Below are 26355 nucleotides of genomic sequence, written 5' to 3'. Positions count from 1 at the left end.
AAACATCCAAATGTTAATGAGGCCTCCTTGCCCCACCCCCTTACCGACCTAATTTGGAAAGAACACCAGGGCACGGTGTTCTCAATCAGGTCCGCAGAAATGCTATTTAAAGGGCTGCGTGAAGACGGCCCAGTCACTTCCACTAGCACCACCACCATGTCTGGCCGCGGCAAGGGCGGGAAGGGCCTGGGCAAGGGCGGCGCCAAGCGCCACCGCAAGGTGCTGCGCGACAACATCCAGGGCATCACCAAGCCCGCCATCCGGCGGCTGGCCCGGCGCGGCGGCGTCAAGCGCATCTCCGGCCTCATCTACGAGGAGACCCGCGGGGTGCTCAAGGTGTTCCTGGAGAACGTGATCCGGGACGCCGTCACCTACACGGAGCACGCCAAGCGCAAGACGGTCACGGCCATGGACGTGGTCTACGCGCTCAAGCGCCAGGGCCGCACCCTCTACGGCTTCGGGGGCTGAGTGCAGCGGACCCCGCGTACATCCAAACACAAAGGCCCTTTTCAGGGCCGCCCACAAAATCGTTTAAAGGGCTGTGGTGCTTGGTAGAAGGAAAGTTGGGGTAGTGTGAGATGATGGTAGGGATCGTAGAACCCCGGAAGAGTCGGTTCAGAACCGTTTCTGCAGTGATGTAGTCTAGATGAGGGAACCTCTGTACCTGAATGTATGGATTTTTCTGTTTTTTTTTAAAACGGTAGAGTGGTGGCAATGAAATCCTGACAGAAATGCGTATTCTGAACGCCACCGAGAGCATCCCGACGAGGGTTCTTCGGGGGAAGCACGGCGCCGGAAGCGCCCACGACACTACGCTCTCGGGCCCCACCAGCGCGGCTATGCAAATGGCGGTCCTTCGGGGACAAGCTCTGATTGGATGATACTCGGTGTGGTCCCGGAAAAAATTGCGGAGGGCGGGGTTTCAGCACCATTTTCCTGTTGGCCAGGAGGTTTGATAGCTGTCCCCGGAACTGGCGGAAGAACCTTGGTGGGTTAACTTTGTTTTTAACCCGATGTCTGCCAGGCGCTAAAGAGGCACGAGGAACAAAGGCGCACGGGATCGCGGGGCCAGTTCTAGACGGATTGGAGCAGTGCCGGGGACTTGCCTGCTGCCGGGCGGGGGTCTGGGGTCGGTCCACTGCTGGGCGCGGCAGTCGGACGAGGGGCTCACGGCCTTCCCCGCAAGTTCCAACCTGAAAGGGAAGCTGGCCGCCATGTCCAAGCAAGACACGGGCTGTGGCTGACTATACAACTTTAAACTTTTATGTTTATTCGTTTTCCATTATATAAAAAAATTGTCAGAGGCCCAGTTACATAAGTGAGTTTAGAAAGGCTAGGCCCTAGTGAGTTATCTGTAATACAAGCTTGTACATGAAAGAATGCGTTACATAGATTTGCATTGGGCTTTGTTCAAGGTTGCCCCAAATACCAAGGCCCAAAATAAGATTAACTGTATGAATTTAATATTTATGATAATCTTTAAGAATGCTAAAATCCCAAATTAAGTGAAAGCTTTAAAACTAATTTTGCTTAAAATGAGAAAGATGCCTTTACTCAGACCCTGAGAATTTCCTAAGTCGTTTTTGTGATGTAGTTCAGTTTGGATCCTAAAAACTTTGTAGCCCCAATATCTCCATGAAGGTTTAGTATTTTTCAGCCCGTCGATCACAATCTGGACAAGCCTATCCACTCTCTTCATAAAATACATAGAATTACCATTGTATTAGACTACTTGTATTTTCAAACCAATTTTTTTAATGTGACAATACAGTATTTTGGAAATGAAGATAAACGGTATTTCAATATTCTTTCAACTGTAAGCTGAAGATACTTGATTTTTCTGTTTATTAAATGTTAAACTCAGGGCGCCTGGGTGGCTCAGTTGGTTAAGTATCTGACTCTTGCTTTTGGCTCAGGTCATGACTTGAGGGTCTTGGGATGGAGCCCCCAGCTCAGCTCCCTGCTCAGCAGGGAGCCTGTTTCTCCCTCTGCCCCTCCCCATGCTGGTGCTTGGTCTCTCAAATCTTTAAAAAACAAATGGAAAACTCCAAAGATTTAAAATTCCCCAATCCGAATTCTGTTACAATTCCTATATATCGACCCACAGAAAGCTGTACAGTGAGTTCTGAAACCCTAGTTACAGTGGCACCATGTAACAGGGTCAACTGGAATGTAAGCACTTGCAAAGTCATCTAGGATTGTGCGGAGCTTATCTCCACTCCTCCCTCAACCAACACGTAATCTTCCCAGACAAGTATGGCGGGTACACAAGGCCGTGTGCTCTACTGGAACTCTACCTTTTAGATGAGGCACCAGGATTTTCCAGTATTGAAACCTTAAGGTGTTGTAGATCGGCACCTTATCTGGCGAGACCCTCAGGATCTCTTGCAATAGAACTTACTTAATAGACCACTACTGTTTACCCGTTTATAAGCTTCTAGAAGTTTTCAGTGTCAAGCCATTTTTGAAGTACTTGGGGTGGCTCTTAAAAGAGCCTTTGGGTTGAGAATAGAGCTTCTTTCAGCTTACTTCTTGGACGCCGCTTTCCTTGGGTTCGTTTTCTGCTGGCTCAGCTTGGGCTTCCCTGCTCGGGCCTTCCCCGGGCTCTTCCGTGCTTGCTTGCCCTTGGCTCCCGTCGCCTTCCTGCCGCTCCTGGCCGCTTTCTGCGCTGCCGTCGCCCTGGCCTTCTTGGCTTTCTTGCTGGTCTTGGCACCTTTCGGGGACTTCGAGTCTCTGGATAAGACCAGCTTCTTCGCCTTAGCAGAAAACCGCCTCTTGAGCTTGCTCTTGGTGGGCTCAGGAAGGGCCTTCTTGTTGAGCTTGAAGGAGCCCGAGGCGCCGGTGCCCTTGGTCTGCACCAGGGTGCCCTTGCTCACCAGGCTCTTGAGGCCCAGCTTGATGCGGCTGTTGTTCTTCTCCACGTCGTAGCCGGCGGCCGCGAGCGCCTTCTTGAGCGCGGCCAGGGACATGCCTGCTCGCTCCTGGGACACGGAGAGAGCCTCCGTGATCAGCTTGGACACGGGCAGGCTCGGGGCCTTGCGACTAGCGCCTGGCCGGCCCACCGGCTTCTTCCCTCTCTTCTTAGCGGGAGAGTTCTCCATAGAGACCAGGGCCGTGTCAGCTGCGGCCGCCGGAGCCGTCTCCGACATCGCACGAAGACCAGCTGGGGGCGACCACCGAAAGGCGTCAAACGCCGCGGGGCCTCAAGGCCTTATATAGGGCAGGGCGCGCTGTGATTGGTGCATCCGCCGGGCGCCGCCCCGCCCCTCGGGGGAGGAGCATTTGTGTTTGTTTTACCCCCAAAAGTGGGATCCCACACAAATCCTCCGAGCGGAATCGCCCACGCTTCCCTGCTGGGTAATCCGTGGAGACTCGGATTTCACGTGCCGTTTAACCTTTTCATGAAAAATGACCCCAAATGCCAAAACTATAAGAGAAAGCTCTCGATTTTCAGCAAAACTCAAGGAGAAGAAGAAAACTTCCTCTTTTCCGTGTATATTTAAAAGTAATTTTGAGCGAGAGGCTTACCTCAGCTCTTCTGAGTGGTTTTCCAAACGGTTGGCTTCCAGTCGGTGGAGAAAATAAATTATTCACACTTTGACTTTTACTGAAAATTATTCATGTATGTGAAAGAAGTAACACATCTCTTAAATGTCTCACTGCGTGCTTAGGAGATGCTTATAGGATTGTCTAAAAACTGCAGAGGACGACTTTATTTGGGCAAACACAATCTAATGAACCGTAATCTCCAAGGCATGTGGGTTGTTTGTGACTTAAACCAGTCCTCAGTCCCTGTGGCTTGAATTAACTGGAAAACGGGAGGCAGGAAGAGCTCCGTGGGAACCAGAGCCCCAGATCTCCAGCGGGACTGGGCTGGCCCATGTGCCTGCAAAGCTGCGGGGAAGGAGTTATTGGAACAAGGTCTAGGATGGCTGCTTTTGGGGGCTTGTCCTCCGACTTGCCTTCGTAAGAGGTCCAGAAAGGAATTTGTTCATCAAGGCCAGACCTTCCAGAACAATGTTGAGAGAGCAGCGCGGTACGGCCAAAGCCCAGGCTTCAGCAGAGGAAAACCCCAAAACGACCATCGTGTGGAGATCACCCCCCGTCCCCCCCGCCAATGCCTGCACATAAGCTTGTTACTCTGCAGGCTGGGGAACGACCTGAAGTTTTTAAGGAGAGGATTTGTGTATTGTTCTTGTAGCTGTCTTGGTTTTAGATTTTTCACATAAAAAATAATTATTGGAAAGGGTCCAATGTCAGAAGTTGGTAGTCTGTTGCAATAGTCTCAGAAGAAAGGCAAGGGCTTCACCTTAGCAAACAGTGTGGGAAAGGAGAGAGTCTACATTTGAAATATTTCTGAAGCGGAAATGAAATGATGAGACTTTCCAATTTCTGGTTGCAAAGTGAGGTAGCAAATTCTCTGCCTCTCTGACTCATGGGCTCATGCTTACAAACACACCTGAAACAAAAATTCAGAAAACAATACTAACTTAAGTGCTTACATCCTGATACATTCTAGTCTATTTCATTTTTTTAATGCTGGTTGCAAACTATGGGATTGATTTCACAAAGCACTAATGCACTAATGTGACCCTCAGTTTGAAAAATCTTTCTAAGGGAGATTACAGGTGCATCTTACCGAGGACCCTATGTTTTAACATGTGTTTGGTTTTTCTGACCCTCTGTGACCCCTGAGTACTTGTGCTTACAGGTCAGGTTGTGAAGTGGATTGATCCTTACAACTATAGGTTGACAGAACGTATCATTCTATTGCTTTGAAAGTAACAAAGAATTGGAGAATTTAAACAGTTCTTACATTCCATAATTTAAGATCCAGGCAAAGCACCATGATTCATACTTTGCATTGGAAATCTAAAAGCTACCCCCCCGCCCCCCCCCCCACACACAAACAGTGCTTATTACTCTGTGTCAATCATCATCCCAAGGTTTTCCCCTTCAAAAAATGAAAAAGTATAGAAACTAATTTTGTCGTTAAGAAACTGAATCACAGGGCGCCTGGGTGGCTCAGTTGGTTGAGCGACTGCCTTCGGCTCAGGTCATGATCCCGGAGTCCCGGGATCGAGTCCCACATTGGGCTCCCCGCTGAGCGGGGAGCCCGCTTCTCCCTCTGACCCTACCCCCTCTCATGTGCTCTCTCTCTCATTCTCTCTCAAATAAATAAATAAAATCTTTAAAAAAAGGTATTAAAAGAAACTGAATCACAGAAAAGTCATAAAACTCACCCAAGGTCTTCGAGCTAGGAAGCAGGAGGTTGGCTTGAAAAGGCTCTAGCTAGTTATGGACATCACCTGTGTCAGGTCATTCTTTTCTTCCTCTTAATCTGTTAGAACTGATGTTCATGGAATTACATTTTTATAGCTGTGTGTGTGTGTGTGTGTGTGAAGCAATATTGTAATTTTATTTTGGCAAATTTTCTTTTTTTTTTAAAGATTTTATTTATTCATTTGAGACACAGAGATACAGATACAGAGAGAGAGCATAAGCAGGGAGAGAGGCAGAGGGAGAGGGAGAAGCAGGCTCCTCACCGAGCAGGGAGCCCGATGTGGGGCTCGATCCCAGGACTGTGGGATCATGACCTGAGCTGAAGGCAGATACTTAACCGACTGAGCCACTCAGGCGCCCCAGTTTGGGCAAATTTTCTATTGTGGGAAAGTCAACCTTCTGAACTTTCATTATTGAAATAATACTGCCATAAACATTTCCTTAAGATCAACTTTTGCTGGCCTCTCTAACTTCTGAATAGTAAAGCAAGGGAAGCAGTCGCAAAGAAAATAAAAGAACTGTTTTCTTTAAAAGATTATAATAAATTTATTCTCATGATATGGAAACTGTACAGCCCATTTTTAATATTAACATTCTAGTCTGTTGTTTTTTTATTTTTTAAGTTTATTTATTCATTTATTTTTTTAGTAATCTTTACACCCAACATGGGGCTCAAACTCATGACCCTGAGATCAAGAGTCTTATGCTCAGAGCTGAGATTTGAAGTGGGTGTTACGTTGGCCTCCAGAACCTCTATTCATCTTCATTGTTTTCCTCTGAGCAAACATTGGAGGTACTTAGTGTGGCTCTGTGACCTCAGGACACCTTATTTTTCTGGACATCTGTAATCTCTTTGGTCAAGGTGTTGCAGGATTTTTCTCCATCGGTGCCCACAGTTCTTGGTCACGCCGCTTGGAAGAATGAAGAGGTAGACCAGACAGAGTGATGGGCAGCAAAGCAAGGTTTATTGAATGATAGCAAAGTGATAGTACAAAGCTCCCAAGGAGGGAGGGGACCCGAAGGGGGTTCCCTCTGGTCTGTTGTTTTTTTAAAAAAAAAAATGTTTACTCTATATTTCTCCATATATGTGTGTGTGTGTGAGTAAAATAAAGGCGTCTACAGATTTTCACTATGTTCAGTGAGATTAGCAGACTTTCACTTACCAGAATGTCTACCCTACATGCTTCTTAGATTTTCCTAGTATCTAAGATTTAGACCTACCTTTTAAAACTGTCAACCTTTGGGGCGCCTGGGTGGCTCAGTCGGTTAAGCGTCTGCCTTCGGCTCAGGTCATGATCCCAGGGTCCTGGGAGCGAGCCCCGCGTCAGGCTCCCTGCTCAGTGGAGAGTCTGCTTCTCCCTCTCCCTCTCCCTCTGCCTGCCTCTCTGCCTACTTGTGCTCTCTATCTCTGTCAAATAAATAAATAAAAATCTTTAAAAAAATAAAACTGTTAACCTTTTTCATGTGTTTCTTCTTTTTTCAATAGCTATTTTTGAACTTCGTTTCAAAGATAGTTTCATCTATCTTTAACAAACATTATTTCACATTTAACTTTACCTCTTTTTCAACTGATCTCTTCATTTTTGAATCACTCTATTTTGATTGATTGCTTGTTCAGGTATTGAGTAATTATTTTGTTTTCTTTGTAGAAAGGGCATGCGTACAATTCCATGGTTTGTAAAAGTTGTCTCTAAAATCATCAAGTATTAAATATCAAGAGCAGGTATGATGTTGTTCCAGGGCTGAGGGACATAAAAACAACAGTTTTTAAATTAAGAAATAAGTATGAGTTGGTCTCCAAACTAAAGAAATGACTGTTTTCTGTATTTGGGAGATAAGATTTAAATATATGCAATGACAACAATTATTTGGTGCCAAAATCAATGCCCAAAACAATAATCTGCTCAGGGTTTCAAGATGGAGAAATCTCTGTTTAAAGAGGGTAGCAGGGAAGATGTCCTCAATTGAGTCAGATGGACCTGAATGACTTGTTCAGCCTGTTTCTGCTCCTCCTTATGAAACAGCACACCTTCCGAAGGAGTTCTAGAAACTTCTCAGAGGACAGAGGAAAGAAACCCACCACCGTCTAATTAGAAAGCACTGAAGTGCCTGCTTGGAAGAAAAGCTATTTGCATAACTGGAAACCCGCTGGAGGAGCCATTCAGGTAATCTTATTTCTGTTCTTCCTGACATTCCCACCTCTCTTATTAGCTATTTGTATGTAAACAAAGACACTACTCATATCATGCCGTTTCTTAATTTGTGATTCACACGTAGGACGCTAACAACAAAGACTATCCAAAACTTTTCCATGAACAGCTCATTGCTAGATGACTGAAATGATTTTCTCAAGCTCCATGGATGCTAATGAGCCAGTCTCTGAAAATAAGGAGACACAAGCATTAGAACTTGGGGGGAGTTATCTGTTGCACTTTAATGCAGAATGTGGAATCATCAGAAGAAAAGCAGGATGTCTTTTTTTTTCATTTCCCAATAATAATCCGGTTGACTCAGATGGCACATGCCTCTCTACCCTTGATCTTACCCCTTCTTCCAGTGTGGAGCATAGATTCGCCTTCCAGAGGAGCTAAAGAGGACCATGAGGTTGAAAACTACATGGAGGATGAAAATGGCACGATTGAGAGTACAGGATGCTAGAAGAAACCTCTACATTTGGGCACCATTGGCAGCTCCCCATGGCCCCTGAAAGACCAGCCGAGCTCTCCTGCTAACGAGGAAAAACAAATCTCTTTCTAGCTAACCGACTATATATGGATTTTTGTGAAATGCAGCCCAGTGCATTCGTAACTGATTCAGTGGATAATACCTTTCCATGAGCATGCCAACTTCATGGACCTGGAATTTTTTGTCTGCCGTACACAGTACTGAATCCTTCCACAACAGTGCCTGGTGTGTGGGAGGGATTCATCTGGGCAGACCCATTGAATGGATGGATGGACATATAGTCAATCTAATTTCCATCTTTATCTCCTATGTTTCCTTTATTTTTTTTTTAAATAAACATTTTAGGGGAACCTGGGTGGCTCAGTCAGTTAAGCGCCTGAATTTTGGTTTTGGCTCTGGTGGTGATCTCAGGGTCATGAGATTGAGCCCCAAATGGGGTTCCACGTTCAGTGCAGAGTCTGCTTGAGACCCTCCCTCCATCTCCCTCTCAAATAAATAAATAAATCTTTAAAAATATTTTTAAAAATAAATAAACATTTTACAGTATATCTTTCCGGTTTATTCACCTGTCTGAGGCACTACTTTAGGACTAATTTGAGAGCCTGCTTCACCACACATACAAACCCCAGTGCTGTAAGGATATCATTAGGCTTTATATCATTTTCCACTGGGTTGGCAAAATGGTTTTGCACACAACTTGCATTTTAGTTTTGCAGGAAATTCAACATTTTTCATAAATGAGCAGTCAGAGCATATTTATTTAAGATTAAACATTCATCTTCTGGTGACAAGTCTTAGTCTAATACTGGTTCTGGAAACACGCGGCTCTTGACCCTTCAAGGCTCCTGTCTGCGTGTGGAATGGAGGAGCCCTGGCCTTGGATTAAGGACAACTGGGTGAGCTTCCAACCTTGCCTGTTTCTGACTCTTCTGATTGTGGCCAAATACCACTTTGTTTCTCCTAGTCTTATTCACTTTCCTTGTCTGTAAGTCACGGCGATGACACTGTCTTCGTTGGGTCAGGTTAGCAGATTAAATACTACAAGTTGGGTGGCTATAGGAATTTATTTCCTCATAGCTCTGGAGACTTGAAATCTGAGATCAGGGTGCCAGCATGGCCAAATTCTGGTGAGAGCGCTTTTCCTAGCCTATACATGGCTGCCTTCTGGCTCTGACCTCAAGTGACCTTTCTCTGCTGCATAGGTACCAGAACTATCTTTCCCTCTCCCTCTTCTTACAAGCCCACCAATCTAATTCGATTAGACATCACTTTTATAACTTCTTAAACCTCAAATACCTACTAAAGCCCATCTCCAGATAGAGTCACATTGGGAGTTAGGGCCTCAATGTATGAATTCTGGGGGGACAGAATTCAATCCACATTAGACACCTTTCTCATGGAGTCATTAGGAGGCTTGTAAGAAACAATGTAGGTAAAAGTAGGTTCAGTTACACACACAGCCGAATGCAGTTTATTATTCCAACACCGTCCTGGGCAGAGGAAGCACCTGCTAAATACTAGTTTTCGGTCTTAACCTCAGAGCCTACTTATTCTACATATGGTGCCTTCCGAGGAATGATTGTGATCATGGGCAGCAGCGGTTCATTTCTTACGGGATCATAGCTAATGAAAACATGGGGGAAAAGTCCCATGAGGGAAATGGCATTTCAAAAAAACTTTTTTTTGGCCTGTCAGGTTAACGATGCTTTAAAGCAATTCTCAGTATAAATATACATGCTGTAAAACAGGGATTTTCATAAAATGTTGGGATTATAAATGGGCCTGGTCCTTCTGGACGGCAATTTGGCAATGTACATATTAAGAGCCTTAAGGGGCGCCTGGGTGACTCAGTGGTTAAGCGTCTGCCTTCGGCTCAGGTCATGATCCCAGGGTCCTGGGATCGAGTCCCGGGCCAGGCTCCCTGCTCTGCAGGAAGCCTGCTTCTCTGTCTCCCTCTCCCACTCCCCCTGCTTGTGTTCCCTGTCTCATTTGTCTCTCTCTGTCAAATAAATAAAATCTTAAAAAAAAAAAAGGCCTTAAAAAATGTGGTGACCTTGTGATTTAGTATTTCTACTTCTAGAAGTCTATCTTAAAGAGATAATCACATATTTAAACAAAGATGTGTGATCTGTTTGATCTCAAATGCATAAAAATGAAACTCAGGGGGCTCCTGGCTGGCTCAGTTGGAGGGCCATGCAACTCTTGATCTTAGAGTCATGAGTTCAAGCTCCATGCTGGGTGTAGATACTACTTTAAAAACTTTGAAAAAAAATAAAAAAAAATGGATCTCAATCTAAATAGCTAATAACAGAGGACTATTTATGTAAGTAATGATACATCCATGTATTACCTAGAAAATTATCTATGTGTATATATGGCATGATACCTAAATATGCTTTTTATATGCATTATAGGTGTATCATATGTATTCACATTCATCTATACATATTTGTCATATACATATTAAAAGGAGATACTAAGAGTTTTTTAATTCTCTTTTTACATATTTCTCTTTTTACAAAATTCTACAATAAACATTTAATATTGGGCGCCTGGGTGGCTCAGTTGGTTAAGCGACTGCCTTCGGCTCAGGTCATGATCTCAGGGTCCTGGGATCGAGCCCCGCATCGGGCTCCCTGCTCAGCGGGAAGCCTGCTTCTCCCTCTCCCGCTCCCCCTGCTTGTGCTCTCTCTCTGTGTCAAATAAATAAGTAAAATCTTAAAAAAATAAATAAATAAAATAAACATTTAATATTTTTATACTCAGAAAAAAAATATTTTAGCCAGGTTCTTACTGATCCTTCCATGATTGTTAAAAATATTTCCATTTGTCCTCTTAGGGTGTCACTTGCGTTTTAATGTGTGAGCTGCAATGGTGTTTAGCAGTGACCAGTGGTGGGTAAAGATGTCTAAAACCCATCTGCTCCTGCTGTGAAAAGAGAGAGATTGATTGATCAATTCACTTCTATAATTCACCAGATACTTGATATTGGACTTGACTCTGAGAACAACGCAATAATGGGGGAGGCTGATTTCACTGGGAGCTTGTTCTGCTCCAGGCAGTGTTCTAAGCACTTTATAGATACCAATGCATTTGATCTTGCGGCAACCTTATGAAAGACCTACAGTGATCCTTCTCTTCGCTGTGTAGATGAGAAAATGAAGGTTGAGTATCCCAGGTGACACAGCTGTTGGATGGTGACTCTCTGTAGTAAATTCACACCCTCTAGCACTGGAGTCTATGTATACTCTTAAATAAAGGATGAATATGGTCTAGCCAGTGTCCTTTAAGTTACATTTGAGCTAAGTCCTTTTATTTTTTTAAGATTTTATTTATTTATTTGAGAGACAGAGAGAGAGAGAGTGCATGCACAGAGCTGGGGGAGGGGCAAAGGGAGGGATGAACAGTCCCCATCAGGCAGGAAGCCCTACTCGGGGCCTCAAACCCAAGACCCTGGTATCATGACCTGAGCTGAAGGCAGACGCTTAACCGACTGAGTCACCCAGGCGCCCCTGAGCTAAGTCTTGAAGGGCGAGTAAGAATTCATCAGGTTAGGGCTTTTCACAAAGGAGACACAGTGACAAGACCAGGCAGTGGGCATTGTCTAAGGTGGGGTGCTTGGGGTGAGCTACAGCTCGAACTGCGAGGAAGGTCCTTGTATGACCACAGGTTAGAGTTCAAGCTTGTTATTCCTACATGGACCAGCTGAAACTGTTCCCAGAAGCCACCCTTCTCCCAGCTGCTCATCCCTCCAGGCTGCTAACAGATGAAGTCATCCCCCATGAGATTTTAAATAAGTTAAATGAAACATATCTGATGGAAATGTACCCAAATAAATGCTTAGTCTGTTTCTGGGGTGTTATAAAATGCACTTTTCCTCCTCCTCTTGTCAAGCAAACAAAGGCAAACCTGATTCTATCCTCTGCAGGTGTCCAAGTCCCATGTAGGAAAAGGTACGCAGGGAATTCTCTTTTCTACCTGAGGACTGACCCGTTACTTGGGTGGGGAGATACGAGTTTCTGTGGCAAGTATTTGCCTGCCTGGTTAATCTCAGGACTCATAATTATAACCCACGCTCGACACAGCTAACACCCCGGTGATCATTTCACTTCACAAAGACAAAGATTCGTGCTGCATGTTTTGTATGTACTTACAAAAGAGCAACGCACTCATATTCCGGTAGGTTCTAAGAAAGATTTGCCTGAAGCAGAGCCTGCTGGTAGTGGTGGGGTGGGCAAGGGGGAGGCGGTCCTCTCTCTTTAGCTGGCGAGGGGCAGTCTCCCCCACAAGCCACCCCACAAACCACTGACTCAAGATGTGACCCCTGGTGTCCCCATAACGCGTTTCGCAGACTCACAGTCGCTCAAATGTAGTGGTCTTAACAATGGCAAGCGCCGCAGGTTGTCCTAAACACCGTGGAAAAGCCCCAGATGTAAGGCCTGTGCTCGCCCCCCGTGTGCTCACACTCACACGTGCCCTCATAAGCTCACACCCGAATGAAGACACAACGGTAGCAGAGAAGGAGGGACAGGGGCTCGGAACGCTCCACAGGTGGAACAGCAGGGCGTTGATTTCTCAGCGTTCCTTCATTCCTGGCTCTTCCTCCAAGGGCTTCAGCCCTGTCTGCTTTCCGGCTAACATGTTATCATTTGGGAATTCACTGAGTGAATAGAGTAAACATGTAGAATGGTGCCTGGCACACACTTCATGCAGCCCCAGTGTTAGCAACTATTGTGAAAGTAAGTGTTTTAATTCGTGAAAATATAAAAATTACATTTACTGCCACCCTGACCTGCCTTGTCCTGCTGTACTTTGTACCTCCCTGGAGCGCGTAATCCCTTCTCGCATTCTATATAATTACGTGTGATAACTACCCTTTGTTGTCTGTCTTCTCCAGCCAAGATGTAAGCTCCAAGACAGCAGTGAGTTGTCCCTTTCCAAGGGGACAGTTGCTGAAGGTGGAGGAACAGAGCCAGAGGACGGTCCTTCAGGGCCGGGGCAGAAAAGGAAGACTTCCCCTCCTTATGCCACCCCAAGACTGTCCTCACTCTCTCTGGGCTGGACGTTGTCACTGACTGATGAAAAGCCATTGTGGGGCCTCTAGGAGGGACAGAAGGGCAAGAGGAAGTGGGGCAGGGGTGGGAGAGAGGGCACGGAAAGGGGACTGGGTCTTAGGACTCACGAGAGCTTGCTTGCTCTGCATCCGTCAGCTCTTTTCCTGCCTGTCCACGTGGCCAGCCTGCATTTTCCTCTTTCCCTGGCAGGTCAGTGCTGCTGAGACTGAGTCCTGGTCAAAACGCTGTGGACAGGATGATGTGTGCCCCTTCCAGGCCGGGCCCACGAAACCCTCATTCTTCTAGCTGTGGGCTGGAAGTCGAGGCTCCAGCAGAGATCTCTAAGACCCGTGGCTCTCCAAGGCACAAGCCAGAAGGAACCGTCCCTGAAGGACATGGAGCCACGCCCCATCGCCTCGTGGTGACCGCACATTATAGGACATCGTGTAATGGACTGAGAACCTTCTGTCGTGGCTAGCCACTAAGTTCTGGGGATCTGTTTCATAGAAGAGAAAGTATCACAGACCTTGCTTTGACCTGAGGCTTGTCTAGTGAAGCGGACTCAACATTGCTCTTCATAGTAGCGCCTTGATCCTAGATCCGGTCTCCTAGTCAATGATTAGCAACTATTATGCCCCAGCAAAGGTTGGGCATTAGAGCTCCCACCCCACACGCTGGCTCCTTCAAGCCCCGTGCCCACTGGGGCCGCCTGCTCAGAATTTCATTCCTGGCTCATCACCGTGCTGGCCCCTCCTCGTCGTCCTCACTGCTTTAATCCTGCTCTTTTGCTTTTGGTTTTTTTTCTCCATGACACTCGCCTTCCAACAGACCAGATATTTTCATTATTCATTATGTTTTCCACTCTTACCTTCCTTAGAGTCCTAATTCCCTGAGGGAAGGGATTTTGTGATTTTGTTCGATGATATATGCACACGTGAACTTGGCACACAGTAGGCATTCAAAACAATTATTGAAGGAATTGATTCATCCAATCATTTCTGTGTACTGACTATGTGCCAGGCCCAGTATCAGCCCCTGGGGATACCATGGTGACCAAATCAGAGCTCAGAGCCTATTGGACATGACAGCTAGACAAGTAGTAACAATTAATTGCGAACGGAGCAAGGAGCACACTGAACAATCAGGAGGGGTGGTCCCAGGGAGGCGAGGGGCAGGAAGATGTCTTTGGGATAATGAGTAGGGATTTGCTAGGCAAAAGGAGGGGAAAAAAATCAAAAGATGGAGGTCCAGCATATTTGGTGGGGGGGGGCAGAGAACCAAGAAAGCAGGGTGTGTGTAAATCCATTGCAATCCGGAACACAAAAAAACGGGGGGAGAAGGAGGTCCCAGATACTGGGCAGGGAAAGCACCTGTCAAAGTGTGTTTCATGGATTCGGAGAATCCTGAAGGCAAGATAAGTAGCTCCTTCAGGCCCATTCCAGACCAGCCACGACGTCCCAGTTCACATGCTAGCAAGATGGAGGTCCCACCAACGCTTCCCCTCATTTCCAGTTGATTAAAATTTCTGATATACATTTGTCCCAACCCAGAGAATGTACAACACCAAGAGTGAACCGCAATGGCAAACTATGGTCTTTGGGTGATTGTGATGTGTCAGCGTAGGTTCATCCTTGGTACAAAAAAAAAAAAAAAAAAAAGAAGGACCATTTTGGTGAGTGATGCTGCTAATGTGGAGGCTCTGCATGTGTGGGGATAGGGGTATATGAGAAATCTGTGCCTCCCTCTCAATTTTGTTGTACACCTAAAACTGCTCTAAAATATATGTATATTTTAGAATATAGGGAAAAAAATTTCCAATCCACTCAGGCTTATTTATGTCTAGAACTAACTGGGCAAAATTCCATCTCTGACCCTTAGAGTCAAGACCCCCGAGCACTCTCCCCAAATGCTGACCCTGATGCCTACCAGCTATCTCTCACCTGCCCTCGAGGCCAGCAGGTTTCCTTCCATTCATGGGCTGAAAGCCTGCATCAGCTCTGTCCACTTCTTTTTTTTTTTTTTAAGATTTATATATATATTTTTAGAGAGTGAGAACATGGGAGTCGGGGGGGGGGGGATGGGCAGAGGGAGAGGGAGAGAGAGTCCCAGCTGACTCTGAGCTCAGCATGGAGCCCAAGACAGGGCTCAATCCCACGACCCCGAGATCGTGACCTGAGCCAAAACTGAGTGGGTAGTTTAACTGATGGAGCTACCTAGGTGCCCGTCTGTCCAATTCTTAAACAAACGATTATATTCATTTTTTTCCACTTTAAAAAATAATATTTAGTTCAGTGCATTAAAGCCCAGATGTGTGTGTGTTTTTAAACCTAGTACTCAATATCTATCACCCCAACTTAAGTTTAAGCAAGTCCAACAGTAAAAGCAAGTCCAACAGTAAAAGGGGCATATTTTAATTTTCAATATTTATATATATTTTAAAAAAAATTTTTTTAAGTAGGCTCCATGCTGGGTGTGGAGCCCAATGTGGGGCTTGAATTCATGACCCTGAGATCAAGACCTGAGCTGAGATCAAGAGTTGGATGCTTAACCAACTGAGCCACCCAGGAGCCCCAATTTTTCAGCTGGGAGATCTAATACCAAGAAGAACCAAAGCAAGATGAAACAGGCCTTCCTAGTAAGTACCATACAAATTGCTTATGGAATGATAAAGCCACGTAAGTCTTCAAACTGAACCAACCAAAGCCTTACTTTTCCCCCCTCAAAACTGTGGTGGGAGAGTAAGAAAGTACCTCCTTTTCCAAATTTACTCTCTCTTTCCTAAATTGTAATGAACCCAGGGCACTTGAAGATATGTCAAGTTGATTGTCAGAGTCCAGAAAAATTTCATCAGAGCCTAGAATGTCTTGCAGGAAAGGTCACAGGCAGATGTGTAGTTGGCCCAATTTATTTTTATGCTTAGTCACCCTGGATGGCGCGGGGTGAGTTTGGAAAAACTTTTAATGCCTTTTAATTGAGGACTGCTGGTACTGCTTGGCAAAGCGTGGAATCCATGCACTCTTCCAAATCTGGAAGACTCAAGACAAATGGAGCAATGGTTCTTTATGCCCTTAGGAATATGCCTAGGGAGGTAATTAAATATGTTGGGGAAAAAATGCATTTTCTTTCAATCTTTTGGACCAAGGTAAACACAGTGGAATCAGTTGTCATTTTTTTTTAAGATGTATATGTTAATTTTAGAGAAATACACACACACACACACACACACACACACACGAATGGGGGAGGGGCAGAGGGAGATAACCTCAAGCAGACTACCTGCTGAGCCCTGAGATGGGGTGGGGCTGGATTCCAAGACCCATGAGATCACAGCCTGAGCCAAAACCAAGAGTCCATTGCTTAACCGACTGAGCCACCCAGGCGCCCCAGTCGGCATTCTTTTTATATCAAATCACTTGTGAAATTCCCATGACTTATGAAAAAACCGGCTTTTACCAAGATCTTCAGTCATCAGCTGCCTTAGGGGCTAAGGGTAGAAGGAAGGTTATAAATGAAACTTATCAAATATCAGCAGACACTGAGCACCTACCCTGCACCAGTCACTCTTCAAAGTGCTTTCTATGCATTAAAGATCTTTAATCTTCACAAATATCTAGAAGATAGGTGCTATTACCATCATCCTCAAGACACAAATGAGGACACTGAGGCACACAGAGATGAAATGTGGACTTGCCTCAGTCTCACAGCTAAGAAGTAGTGAGCTGGGGGTCAAACTCGGAGGTTCCATCTCTAGAGACAACACTTTTTCCATCATGGAGCCATTTTACTGGCATGATACCGTTTCTGGGACAAGTATTTTATATTTGCGGTTTCATTTACTCCTCGCCCCATTTTCATGGGTAATTATTACCACCCTACAGGCTCAGAGTGGCAGGTTTGTCAAACAGTAACTCAAAGACATTTAGTTAATTATTAGCACACTGTTTTCTTGTATGCAGGTATGCCAAGCAATAGATAGATTTCATCCAACCAAGTAAAAAAAAGGTGATTGTATAACAGAGGGGAGAAAAAGCCTGCAGAATAAGAACGAGATGTCATGTGTGTGCATTATTTTTAGTATGGACAATCTGTTCTAACGTAGACTAAAGAGGACTTTCAAAGAAAATAATAAGTGATTCTTTAGAAACTCTCAAGGTTGTCTGTGGAGTATGTGACAGGCTGCCTCTGCATAATATATTCTTCCAACCCTCAGTCTGCACTTCCATCTTGGGTAGGTGATATCTTCACCATCTCTGCCATTGGAATTTCTCAACTCCCCCACTTTGGTCAAAAAAGGTATGAGGGCAATCACAAATATAATAAGAAGTATTTGAAGTCCATATAGTCTCCAAGTATTTAACTGGCATGTCTTATGTAGAAGAATAGTTCTCAAAAATCATTTTGATGTATTTTAGTTAAACAAGTATTATTTTTCCTAATTATTGTTTCCATTGTAATTTGAGCCGTAGTCAGAAATAAACCATGTAGCACCCATTCTGGTTTAGGAAATTTTAGTCAAGGTGTAAAGGTCTAGGCTCTGAGGAATTTAATTTAATTTATTTTATTTTATTTTATTTAATACTGGGGAAGACCAAATCCAAAATCTAATCATTGGAAAGACTGATAATGGAGAAAAAGACAAAACAGCAACACGGGAGGAAAAAGAAGGAAGAAGTGGTCTACTCTAGATCTCATCTTGATCTGTAGAAACTTAAGAGAAAGCTTCCTACTTCCAGAATTCTGGAGAACTTTTAATGAGTCTCAGGATTGTGTTTCCAAGGAGAATGTATATCCAAGTGGTGAAATTCTGTGTTTGGGAATCAAATATCCATCTGTCCTGCAGTGTAAAAGCAATACTTTTAGTTAAAAGTACTGGAAATGGCCCTTTCCATCATTGCTATGAAATTGACATTTATTTTATTTTATTTTATTTATTTAATTTTTTAGAAAGCAGACTGCCACATTCGGGGCCTCATTTGGATGCATCTGGAGTCTTGGAAGCTTGACTACCCTACGTTCTCCTACAAATGGACCTTGAGAGCTTGTCCGGACATTCTAGCAGGGGAGCGCAGCTACTCATATACCCTTGACCGGAGAAAGGTCCTCCTCCATCCAGAGTCGTCGTCCTCCACGGAGAAAGGTCCTCCTCCATCCAGAGTCGTCCTCCTCCACGGAGCGTGCAGCACATGGAGCAGTGAGGGAGGAAGGGGACATCCGCCCACCCACCCACCCAGATCAGCCAGATCAACCCTGGTGATGTCACTATCAGATCACCCTCACATCCTAAAGTTGACACTTCTTGAAGTCTATTTTAATATAGTCTTTAATTGTATAATTTATAGAAGTGTGTCTGGTGACATCTTCTCTCCAAATGTAGCTTCCATTTGTTCAATTATGATAGTGAGGCTAACATTAGTTATTGATAATATCTGACAATATCAGAATGCCCCAAAGCAAAACATGTTAAAAACCAAGTCACATGGATCCTTTGGTACAATTTCAAATGGTAAGAATTTATGAGAATCTTTAGTTATGGACACATTATCATGATTATTAGGATGAAGAGTAAAGTACTGGCATAGTAAGTTTAAGTTATTTGGGGCAAATTTTACTATAAAGTCTCTTCTATTATCTTCTCAACAGGTAGGGGATGATATGGACTGATGTGATCTGTCCAATAAGAATGCTTTTGTACAGATTTTTGAAAGTAATTTACCTAAGATCTCAGTTTTATCATTTACAAGTAGTAAAGGTATTACCAGGTGGGGGAAAAAATCCATATGTTTTAACAATAACATGAAATTGATGTGTTCACGTGGTTCTTGAGGTGTGATCTGAAGCCCTGCCCTACCTTTATAGTTTTGAAATTTATACTGATTAGAGATAACGCAAGATTCAATCACTTGTCCAGTCTTTGGGCTAATCAACATATTTGTAAAATTTGAACTGGTTGGTGTTTATCACTGGAGTTTTTTGTTACATGATTATAAAGTCTGGAGACGGTTGAGCTACAGAAGCCGTATGAGAGATTTGTGATAGTCAATTTTTATCGAAGGGCTGGTTATATTCGATTTTATTTTTAGAAATCAGACTAGACAATTGTTATAGTACTGATGGTGAGGAAACCTTGAAAGGCTGTTTTTTGCATTGCAGTTGGGGAATTTTCTTTAGCGTTAGGTTTAATTTTAACTACTCAGTTTTTCTTTGGTTGCTCCTTTTCCTCTCGTGAGTAATTACCCTCTCCTGACTCCTGCCCCAATATTGACTGAGCCGTCTGAACAAGTTAGAAAACTCCTTTGTTTTCATACAAGTGAAAGCAAATGAACAACCAACCGCCAGGCATATCTACTGTAAGTAAGTATGTCAACCCTTGAGCTCCTAGCAAAGTGACATTCTCATATCTGACCTATTACATAGACTGAGTTATTGGTTATAGAGAATAGTTAAAGTTAAAACATAACAGTAAAAATCTACTTGGATTATTCTTCAGGGACAATTAATTACCAAATAATATGTCAAGGTTGTAATGAGTGTGGAACATCAGACCAACTGGCACAAAACAAGCTTTGTGAGAACAGTTGTTAAAAAGTTATGGGATTTAATCTGCAACCACGTGGATGGAACTAGAGGGTGTTATGCTAAGCAAAACAAGTCAATCAGAGAAAGACAACTATCATGATCTCACTTATATGTGGAATTTAAGAAACAAAACAGAGGATCATAGGGGAAGAGGAAAAAAATAAAACAAGACAAAATCAGAGAGGGAGATAAACCATAAGAGACTCTTAATCATAGGAAACAAACTGAGGGTTGCTGGAGGGGCGGGGAGTGGGGGGATGGGGTAACTGGGTGATGGACATTAAGAAGGGCACCTGGCGTAATGAGCACTGGGTATTATATAAGACTGATGAATCGCTGACCTATACCTCTGAAACCAATAATACACTATTATGTTAATTAATTGCATTTAAATTTTTAAAAAAGTTATGGGATTTACTCTTATCAGAAGGAAGTTGGAAAGCTGGATTTAGATTGGAAATTTTAAGAATTATATAAAAAACAGACTGAGCAGTGATTTGGCAATCAATATTTGAAAAATACCAAATACACCTAATGAATTTATCATCCTTCCTTTCTTGAAGTTGTGGGGGTAAATTGTTGGTTACCCAATGACTATCAAGGAAGGCCCAGAGATATTTTTTGGTGTAAAAGATATCTTAATGGTTTTACCATTTTGTACTTAGAGCTGAATCTACGATAGGTAAAAAAAAAAGAAAAAAAATGTCAGAGAAAGCTGGTTATTACACTAAGATGTAAACACAAATCATAGGTATATAAAAACAAGAAACTGGCCGCAGTCATATTGTAGAGTGAAATGTAAAACACCCATAAAGCGATGGCAGCAAATTCTTGAGGTGAGGTAAAGCACTTGTTAGAAATTTCAAGCTTGGCAAAGGCAAAAAATATATTGAAAGTCCATGTGAATCCTGAGTTTTTCTCTTCCTTATAGTGTTTTTTGTTTGTTTTTTAACCAACCCTAGTAAGCCTTTCTGTGCATGTGTTTGGATATACACAAATAAAACCACAGATAAATAAAATGATAAATTCATAGAATGATAAATTCAAAGCCATTGACTTCACTTCTAAAGTATATTTAACTAAGCAGCATAAATATAATAACACATATCACACTGAATTTACTTCATTAACAAACTATAACAACTTCCTAATAAATGAACAAACTAAACACATCCATTATCTTGTATGCATATCTGTGTTTCTCTGAAGCTAAAATAATTAATAGGACCAAAACCGTATGTGTTAACAACAGTCCTTAGAAGAAGCAGGCGATTGTGTTCCCTCATAGGCCTGAGGAAACTGGAAGCAGTCCCAACCTGCCAGGGCCTCTGGGCCAAGCATACACATTACATTCGCTTTTACACATTTAAAGTGGCAAAACCGAACACATCTAATTCCATTCTCCTAAGGCATCTACATGTTCTCTAACTTGTTAATCTAGCATCATTCTAAACTGTGTAAAAATATAAGCCTTGCACAGATCAAATTGTTTTTAGGGATGCATATTTTGCACCCTCTAATTGAGAAATTGTCCAGGTATCCAAAGATTAGGCATTAATGTACTCAATTTAATGTTCATCTAAATTCTTAGGGTTATCTATAGATTATGAATTCAGCATTTAAGCTGACACATTTTTTGTGATTTGTATGCAACGTTATAAACATCGAACTGTTTGAAAAATGACATTATCTATTGTGATTTAATTTAGCTCAATGCATAATTTACAGATGTGTAATTTTAAATAAAATGATTTTAACTCTTCTAACCAGTAAACCTAGTGGAAGAAGTTTAGTAAATTCAAATTAATTCGGGTTGTTTTCTTCTTTTTTTAAGAAAATAAACCCCAGACTTGTGTGAACTAGAATATCGTGCTAACATTATTCTTACATCATGACAATAACAAAGAAAAAGACATAAAGCCATTTTTAAAACAAGATTAGTAAGCCAGTGAATTTATCCAAAAAGTTATCTTAATTAAAAATATGTGGTTTAGGGGCGCCTGGGTGGCTCAGTTGGTTAAGCGACTGCCTTCGGCTCAGGTCATGATCCTGGAGTCCCGGGATCGAGTCCCACGTCGGGCTCCCTGCTCAGCAGGGAGTCTGCCTCTCTCTCTGACCCTCCCCCCTCTCATGCTCTCTATGTCATTCTCTCTCTCATATAAATAAATAAAATCTTTAAAAAAAAAATAAAAAAAATATGTGGTTTATTCCTATAAAACTACATATCATGAACTAAAAATTTGAAGTTGTTCAAAAATAATAGAGAAGTTCTGTTTTGTTTCTTATCCTATAACCTGTTAACTAAAACCACTAATTAAATTCACAGTTAAACTTTCCTGTTTTCTCGGAGTTACAATTTAAAGAGGAAGCACATTTAAAGCATCAAGAGAAGTTTTATTTTGATTTGAGTTTCTCTCTCTCTTTTTTTTAAGTTTTTATTTAAATTCAAGTTAATTAACATACAGTGTAATATTAGTTTCACGGGTGTAATATGGTGATTCAACCCTTCCATACATCATCCAGTGCTCATCACAGCAAGTGCCCTCCTTCATCCCCATCACCTATTTAACCCATCCCCCCACCCACCTCCCCTCTGGTGACCATCAGTTTGTTCTCTAGAGTTAAGAGGTTTTCCTCTCTCTGTTTTTCACCTATGATCCTTTGTTTTGCTTCTCAAATTCCACATATGAGTGAAATCATATGATAAATGTCTTTCTCTGACTGACTTATATTGCTTAGCATGATACTCTCTAGCTCTTAGTTTCTTTTACTTTAAATTGTGTTTTTTAGTCTTTACATAAGCCATTTAAAATTTTAGTTTACATTATAACTTATTAGTCTCCTGCTGAGATAGAGTGGACGACTTGCTCAAAATTATTTGTATTCATAAAACAGAAAATATTCTCAATCATTGTGCAAGTTAGAGGAGTTAATTGTGAAACCAGAATAAAATTTAAAGTAGATAAAACTGATGTGGGAAACAAAGGCAGAAGAAAAATTATTAAATTTCCTTACTATCTACAGCCCATTGACAAGTCCTTGAAACAGGCAGAGAGACCTTCCTCTAGGGACTCAGCTGCCTCGACGTTAATGCTTTGCTAAGGGCAAAGGCAATCCTAGCCCGAACCCTCCACCCCAGGGTCCTGGAAGCCTACTTTAACATATAAAAATTCTTTTGGAAACTTCCTTTATCTCTACCCGGCAAGATACGTGTTGGCAATCGTCCCCCAAGTATATGGCCCACCGATACACATCTGAAGAGTCTCATGACTAAGGTTCTATTAGAGGGTAATAAATGACCTTTCCCCAACAACAGCTGGCCCCCTCAAGGTCCTGGAAACCTTGCTTCCAAAGTTCCTTAGAGACTTACTATCCCTAACCCCCTCCCAACTTGAAAGTATACAATGGGCCACTCCTCATGACCCCAGCGAGGCTCTTTCTGCCCACGGGTCCTGTCCCTGTGCTTTAATAAAACCACCCTTTTGCACCAAAGACGTCTCAAGAATTCTTTCTTGGCCGTCGGCTTCAAACCTTAACGTCTTTCCTACAACATAACTAGAGCCACAGATTTAAGTATGTTGATCAGTTAAGAAAAAAAAAAAGAGTAATTAAGAAACAAGTGTAATTGGGCACCTGGGTGGCTCAGTCGGTTAAGCGTCTGCCTTCAGCTCAGGTCATGATCACAGGGCCCTGGGACTGAGTCCCCGCGATGAATGGCTTCCTACTCCGCGGGACGTCTGCTTCTCCCTCTGCCCTCCCCCCTGCTCATGCTCTCTCTCTCAAATAAATAAATAAAAATCTTAAAAAAAAAAAAAAAAAAGAAACAAATGTAATTAAGATCAGAGATCTCTCAGCAAACACCATTGTTGAGAACATGAGTAAATTCTTTAAGTTTTGTAGGAAATTCTACTTTCCAGTGCCCTAGCTCTCAAAATAAACACATTAACATTTAGTAACTATTAAATGTTTGTTTTATAAGGGTATTGGAAGCCTTCTCTTTTTGTCTGAGTCAGTAATCTGATTTATAATACCATGTTTCTTCTCACTTCTCTCTAACCTTACTTAAAAAGCCTGAAGGGACATGGAATTATTGAAGCATACACTTTAGAGACTTCTGCAGAGCAAGAGACAGGCCTCTGCAGGCTGGAGATTTGGTTTAACTGGTTTTCTCTTTTGTCATTAGTCTCCTGTAAGTCCTAACCACTTTCTTAAAGTCAAAAGTTATTACCAGATTGCCATTTTACATTTGTATTATCTTTGAGGCAGAAATCCTATTTTTGCAGATATGGACAACTATTTGGACACATAATAAGTAAACACAAGAAAAGACCATTTTGAAAGGAGGAACGAGACTCTTATCTTTCATTTCAGGAACCCACAGCATACAAACACAAAACACCAAACCCTGTGGATCACATTAAAGGCAGGAAAGAAAAACACCAACTTCCTGTTCATGTGTTCTCAAATGCCAGAGAATACCAGAATCCCCAGACAAACACAAACAACCCAGAAAAGATTAACAAAGCCATAGACTTCAGATTGTCTGTCCTCAGGCACTAGGTAATCGCTTCATGATCTGACATAAAACCGTTTTAATGTGTCACCAATTGACAGAGTGCACTCAAAATAAGAGCCAAAATAAGAAACAAATTTGGGCAAGAATACATTTCAGCATGCAAGAGCCAAAGGCAGATCAGCATAAAACTCAAACGGCCCAGGGCTAGAAAAGGAACTTCTCCAGGTCACACATTTCTATTGATTCCTATGGCAGGACTTAGGTAAACAATGTCTTGGTGAAATCTTCAGAAATAAATGGCCAAGTAGTTAATGATTAGCCTGCCCTTCACTTGTATAGAAGGGAGAACAAGCTATAGAATTATTCCACCCAACAGAGGCAAACCAGAATTTATATAAGAGAAAAGGGGGAGAACAGAAGGAAAACAAAAGGGAACAACCAAACAAAAACCAAAAACCTTGTAGTCAGCCTGATAATAGTGAATCTGCACATTTTTGGGGTAACATGATTAGGTGGCAGGTCAGTCTGAATTGGACCATCAGTCCTTGAGCAGGTTCGCTAAGCACATAAGGATAAAAAAAAAAAAGTCCAATTTCAGTTTTTGAAGGACTCCGCAAACCTTAGAGTTTGGCTGAGGAGCTAGTATGACAAACACCTGCAACTGTCCTGCATTTGCACTTCCACCTTAACTAGGTCAAAACGCTTCCAAGTTAGGCAACCAGAGCTGTGCTCCAGTGGAAGCCTGTCTAGGGCCAGGCAGGCCTTTAGAATTCTTCCCAAGTGTTAATGAAAACTGCAGGCTTAAGATCATGAGGACCTTATGTTAAGTAACTTGGTAATCTACATAAGGTTTTATCCAAAATTGTACAAGTCTTTATGTTCTTTTGTAACAAAACTTATTCCCTGTATTTTCCCATGTTTTTAATGGAAAAAGCAAATTTCACTCACTCCTCTAAGTACTGAAATGTGTTCTAGACCTGGGTAAGACAAAGGGAGAAAGTGCTTCTTTCACCTTAAAACCTTTGCCTGGAGCAAAGTTCATGAATAAAGTGCTTAAGCTGTAATTTCCCAGCCTGAGATATCTGTTCAGTGAAAAGTTCTCTACTGGAAGGTTTTGATTATGCCAAGTTCAAAGACGTCCTTCCTATCCTCCCACCTCATTTCTACACCCCTAGTACTTGCCTTCAGTTCAGCCTCCCTTGGAGACAAGTTACCCAGCAATTTTGAGGAGGAGTCTAATAAAGCAGTAAGTCGATGCTAACCACTTAACATAAGCCACCTATAAAGATCACAAATTCCTAAACTCAGATGCATCAGACCAATTATGGCAGACTGAGCATGGAGACTCAAAACAGCATGGGTTTTCACGGAGATGACCCCCAAGAGCATAGAGTAATAGGATATTAACATTAACTTATGCTCAGTACTGCCATGGTACTATTAAGAGAAGCTAGAAATTCCTCCCCATGTAGTGACTTTCTAATTAAGGTAGGATACTTTGCCCCAACCCCACCATGCAAAATTTAAGGGTTGGATTACAGCTCTCTTAGTGGACATGTGGGTGGCTCTGAAAAGAGCCTTTGGGGTTGGGATCACAAGGGGCTTACTTGGCAAGCTCACTTGGAGCTGGTGTACTTGGTGACGGCCTTGGTGCCCTCGGACACGGCGTGCTTGGCCAGCTCCCCGGGCAGCAGCAGGCGCACGGCCGTCTGGATCTCCCGCGACGTGATGGTCGAGCGCTTGTTGTAATGCGCCAGGCGGGACGCCTCGCCCGCGATGCGCTCGAAGATGTCGTTGACGAACGAGTTCATGATGCCCATGGCCTTGGACGAGATGCCCGTGTCGGGGTGCACCTGCTTCAGCACCTTGTACACGTACACCGAGTAGCTCTCCTTGCGGCTGCGCTTGCGCTTCTTGCCGTCCTTCTTCTGCGCCTTGGTCACCGCCTTCTTCGAGCCCTTCTTCGGCGCCGGGGCCGACTTGGCGGGTTCAGGCATTTTAAAGCCTCAGAACACACGAAGCGAAATGAAGGTAGAAAGCGAATCTCTGCTACTTATAGAGCTTTTATGCTAATGAAGGATGCAGACAGCGTCTTAATTCATTGGAAGACAAGCAGCAAGGCAGTCATCCATGGGCCGAACTATGCAAATGAGGTATGGAAATAGAGCTTTTCTATTGGCTACTTGACTGAGTCTTGTTACTAGCCAATCAGACAACCGGACTTACTCCCCAGGAAATGCC

General features: G+C 43.1%; 3 protein-coding genes across 9 annotated transcripts in view; 1 reads left to right on the top strand and 2 right to left on the bottom strand.

Annotated features, from left to right (window-relative positions):
• Positions 1 to 3667, bottom strand: part of H1-6 (H1.6 linker histone, cluster member) — a 37133-nt gene extending 33466 nt beyond the window's left edge. For all 3 annotated transcript variants that reach the window (XR_010413868.1, XR_010413867.1, XM_064598433.1), the window contains exons 1-2: positions 3529 to 3667; positions 2530 to 3395 (exon numbers count right to left, since the gene is read on the bottom strand). Coding sequence is in view for 1 of the 3 variants with exons in the window: in XM_064598433.1 (XP_064454503.1) it covers positions 2530 to 3149 (620 nt within the window). In the remaining 2 variants the exon portion in view is untranslated. The remainder of the gene's footprint in view (positions 1 to 2529; positions 3396 to 3528) is intronic.
• The window catches only part of LOC123837389 (histone H2B type 1-C/E/F/G/I), a 33328-nt gene extending 7167 nt beyond the window's left edge, over positions 1 to 26161 (bottom strand). The window contains exons 1-2 of one of the 5 annotated variants that reach the window (XM_045866278.3): positions 25722 to 26161; positions 4320 to 4459 (exon numbers count right to left, since the gene is read on the bottom strand). In XM_045866278.3, coding sequence (XP_045722234.2) covers positions 25731 to 26111 — 381 coding nt within the window. In that variant the 5' untranslated portion in view covers positions 26112 to 26161 and the 3' untranslated portion in view covers positions 4320 to 4459; positions 25722 to 25730. Of the gene's footprint in view, positions 1 to 4319; positions 4460 to 6886; positions 7026 to 17564; positions 17857 to 23398; positions 24673 to 25721 lie in introns of those variants that run through there. The other 4 variants (XM_045866281.3, XM_045866279.3, XM_045866280.3 and 1 more) reach the window with 4 other exon arrangements.
• On the top strand, positions 145 to 1703 carry LOC135365684 (histone H4). Its single transcript, XM_064598487.1, has one exon. The coding sequence runs from the start codon at positions 157 to 159 to the stop codon at positions 466 to 468; it is 312 nt and encodes a 103-aa protein (XP_064454557.1). The 5' UTR covers positions 145 to 156; the 3' UTR covers positions 469 to 1703.
• Positions 26162 to 26355: the final 194 nt, after the last annotated feature.

The sequence above is a fragment of the Mirounga angustirostris genome, unplaced genomic scaffold (genome assembly GCF_029215605.1).
Source record: "Mirounga angustirostris isolate CCGP_5_RB_7025 unplaced genomic scaffold, mMirAng1.0.hap1 SCAF_8, whole genome shotgun sequence".
Lineage (NCBI taxonomy): Eukaryota > Metazoa > Chordata > Mammalia > Carnivora > Phocidae > Mirounga > Mirounga angustirostris.
Note: the sequence above shows the minus strand (reverse complement) of the source record. Positions and strands in the feature narration are given on the sequence as shown.

Excerpts from the sequence above, each read along its gene's own strand:
- LOC135365684 (XM_064598487.1), top strand. The coding sequence starts at position 157 with ATGTCTGGCCGCGGCAAGGGCGGGAAGGGCCTGGGCAAGGGCGGCGCC.